Source organism: Microtus ochrogaster, unplaced genomic scaffold (assembly GCF_000317375.1).
Source record: "Microtus ochrogaster isolate Prairie Vole_2 unplaced genomic scaffold, MicOch1.0 UNK44, whole genome shotgun sequence".
Taxonomy (NCBI): Eukaryota; Metazoa; Chordata; class Mammalia; order Rodentia; family Cricetidae; genus Microtus; species Microtus ochrogaster.
In genome coordinates this window covers 2,358,319-2,361,792 of record NW_004949142.1, presented here as the reverse complement: position 1 = coordinate 2,361,792, position 3,474 = coordinate 2,358,319, and the positions used below count along the sequence as shown (strand labels likewise).

The 3,474-nt window shown below is 58.2% G+C and overlaps 1 protein-coding gene across 6 annotated transcripts in view; it reads right to left on the bottom strand.

The window, feature by feature from the left end:
• Positions 1-3,474, bottom strand: part of Ubtf (upstream binding transcription factor) — a 13,876-nt gene that overhangs the window by 8,327 nt on the left and 2,075 nt on the right. For 2 of the 6 annotated variants that reach the window (XM_005369119.2, XM_005369121.3), the window contains exons 1-4: positions 3,339-3,468; positions 2,119-2,243; positions 687-862; positions 124-207 (exon numbers count right to left, since the gene is read on the bottom strand). In XM_005369119.2, the coding sequence (XP_005369176.1) occupies positions 124-207; positions 687-862; positions 2,119-2,176 (318 nt within the window). In that variant the 5' untranslated portion in view covers positions 2,177-2,243; positions 3,339-3,468. Of the gene's footprint in view, positions 1-123; positions 208-686; positions 863-2,118; positions 2,244-2,905; positions 2,962-3,338; positions 3,469-3,474 lie in introns of those variants that run through there. The other 4 variants (XM_026777010.1, XM_013354448.2, XM_026777009.1 and 1 more) reach the window with 3 other exon arrangements.

Here is a 3,474-nt window from a genome sequence, read left to right as displayed (position 1 = left end):
AACTCACAGAGATCCGCCTGCCTCTGCCTCCCGAGTGCTGGGATTAAAGGCATGCGCCACCACCGCCCGGCACCAACCATTCTTTAGACTCGGACACCTGGGCTTCTCCTCCTGGCAACTCACCTTGAGTTTTTTGCCTTTGTAAGGATTTTTAACATGTTCCTGAGCATCAAGAATCAATTCCGTCAGTGTACGGAACTTCCTCACCTGAAGGAAGTAAAGAGAAAGGAAATTGGGAAATGCCACTTCCACAGCACAGCCTTCTCTTCCAATCCCTCACCAGAGGGCGTTCACTAAATGAAACAAATCAACAGACTACAGCACAGTCAACCTCTGACCCAGAGACACTAGTTCATGCCCACTGCAGAGGTCTAAGCAGTGAGGATGCACCCAAGGGCAGTCACAACAGGAGGGACTAATTCAGTGTAGCTTCCGTGGCTGTACCTCCTTCGACCCCTTAAACTGGTTTGGGCCATAGAAGCCTAAGCAGTAAGTATTCAAGGCCACCAAGAAAGAATTGAGTGTTAAGCTGTTGCTGGCAGCCAGACACAAATCAGAGCTGACAAATGAACACCTTCTGTCCACTACGACAGGTTTATTTCACTTTCCCCATTTCTCCTGAACCAAGAAACGGAGATAAAAGCATCATGTGTATTCATGTGTCCAAAGCAGGAATCACTTGTTACCTCATTAGAAATCTCCACCCATTTGAGCTTGCACATGTCTCCCGAAAAATCCTTAAACGCCACCTTTTCCCAGTCCATATGCGACTCTGTGGTTTTGAACTTGGAGCTATCGTTGGATGGAAGGTTGTTCTTCATGCACTCCAGCAAAGTCAGCATATCTTCCTGGGACCAGCGGTCTGGTGAGGTAAGGGAAGTCACCACACTGGCTCATGCCATTCTCTTCATGTCCCTCCTCCCAAAGCCCCCAGCTGCTTTTCATCTGAACTAGTGCATCCTTCCTTAGACCTGGCTCAGCCCCGAAACCTGTGGTCATACATGATTAGGGCAGGAGCCCTGGACCAGATACCACCATACTTAGCTACACTGGATATCATGTCTGGCTTACTCAAAACTATAATTTCTAACACGCTTGGTTGCTATGGACCTCTTTTTATTTTACGAGATGGAGTGAAACTATTGTGATTTGGGGGTCCTATGGGTAAACGGCTCATCAGAAAGGGAAGGAAGGGAGGTAACGTTTATGTTCTAGGTCATGTTTTCGGTGGGTACCACAAGCATGCAAGGTCTGAGTTGGGGTGTGGATAAGGTACCCCATGAAGACGTCTCTCCAGCACTACTGGAGACTAACATTAAAAGACACTCTCAGTCCCTTTAATTCCAGCATCAGAACCACACACAACAGACAGCTTTGAGAAAAGTCATTCAGGCGGGTAGAATTCTCAGGGCCTTGATCCCTAGAGAACCCCAGAATTCCAAGTTGCCATCACAGCCCAACTCCTCAGCAAAAGGGGCATCTCGGGCCAATTGTTTTCGGCTGAAGTGCAGCTTCGCCAAAGCTCGGAGCCTCTCTGGAGAGTGGCTGCCCTGGAAGCTGAGCTGGGGAAATCCATGACCAGGATGCAAAGGAGCTCTTGGTTTTCATTTGCATCCAGTAACCTGGGCCAGGGTTTCAGCAGGAGTCACATGGACCCATAATCCTCTTCCCTAATGTCTCACAAGCATTGCCAGATGCTCAGCTTCACAGACATTACACCGACAGCGGCGGCTGGGGCCTAGCCATCTATACTTTGTTCGTCCATATGCCTTGGGGAAACCACTGAACTACCCTAGCCCTCTCTTTCTTCTACCTGCCCCTGACAGGCATCTTCTCTTCTGACATGAGGGCATAATATATGAGGCTAACTGGGAACTGACCTGCATGGGTCTTCCCTGCCCCTCACTCAAGCACAGCAGGAGAAGGTAAATAACATAGAAACTCCAGACTACATAACCTGGATTTATTTTAGTCAAACACAGAACTGACAGGAGCTTGACTCTGTAAACTTCAGACCCTCTCCCAGTTCACAGACTGCAGCACAGAGGAACCTTAGAAGCTGGTGAGTTCGTGTGAGAAAAATCAAGTTTAAAGAGGGCACAAGCTGGGGACCCCTACCTTGGCCTTTGGGGGCGGCCATTTCCAGGTCTGTGGGACAGTCTGCTTCTCCGTTCATTCTCCAGCTGTCCAGCCACCTCCTCGGTCGCGCTGGCCGGGCAACCCGGGGTCAAAGCCACTTCACCCTTTCGAAGAGATACAAAACCCACTCAGGTAGGAAGAGAGGAGAGGGACTTTCTATCCCACCCCCTCCCATAAGGGAGGGGGCATAGGTCCACACTCTCAGCGAGACCCAACCAGGAGGCTCACAGACTTCATCTGTGGGTGTAGGAGTGAGCCCCTCTCCTCCCTACTCCAGCCCCCAGACCCTGCAGCCCGGCTGCACCGCATGCGCCCTCCCCTGCCCACGCGAGACAGCTCCCAGCTCCCGCGTGCAGCTAGCGCCCGCCCTCCGGCCTCCTTTCCACGGCCCAGCAACCCCCCCAAAATTTTTTTCCTCCTCCTCCTCCTCGTTGAGCGCCCGCCCCGGGGAGGCCCCAGGCTGGAGGGCGGGGGAGGAAGGGCGGGTAAAGGGCGCGCGCGGGCACGAAAGCGGGCACGCGCATCAGTCTCCTCCTCCCGCTTCCCCCCGGCCGGTTCCCCCCGCCTCCGCAACCCGGCGGGGACCCGGACGCAGCGCAGCCGCCGCCAGCCCGGGAGCGTAGCGGCCGCACCGCCCCCGGGGACCAGATCCGGATTCCCGCTTCTCCCCCCCCTTCCAACCTCCCAACGCGGTCGCCGCCCGTCCCGGCAGGCGAGCTGCCGACGAGAAGCGGCCTAGCCTGTCCCCCGCCCCCGAGCCACCCACCAGGGCCAGAGAAGCCGCCACCGCCCAGCTATCCCGACGCGCACGGAAGATGCCCGGCGCAGAGGCGAGACCGCGGCGGGAACGGCCGCCTCCTCCCCGAGCCTGCGGCCCAGCCCTGCCGGCGCCCCCGCCCCGGCCTCCGGGGAGCCGAGCCAAGCAGAGGGCGGGAGGACGGCGGCCGCGAGGCGGGGGCGCTGCGCTCACCGGCCCCGCCGCCCCCTCCGGCGGCCGGCGAGAACTGCGCCTGCCGACCGGAGAAGCGCGGGCTCCTCCAACTGGGGCCTCGCTTCCTGCCCTTCCCACCCCCGATTTTCGGCGCCCTTCCCCGTGTCCCGGTCAGCTCGACTACAGTCTTCCCCGGTACCGCCGCCCGGCGTCCGCGGCTCGCTCCCTAGCCCAGGCCCCTGCGCACGTCCTCCGCCGCCTCGGTTACCCGGCGCAGCGCGGCCTCTGAGCTCCCCGCTCCGGCGGCTCCCTTCCCGGCTCTGAGCTCGGCGCCCTCCCCCGCTCGGCCGGGCACAGCCGCAACTCCCTCCCGCGGCGGCAGCGGCTCCTCCTCCGGGCGCGGC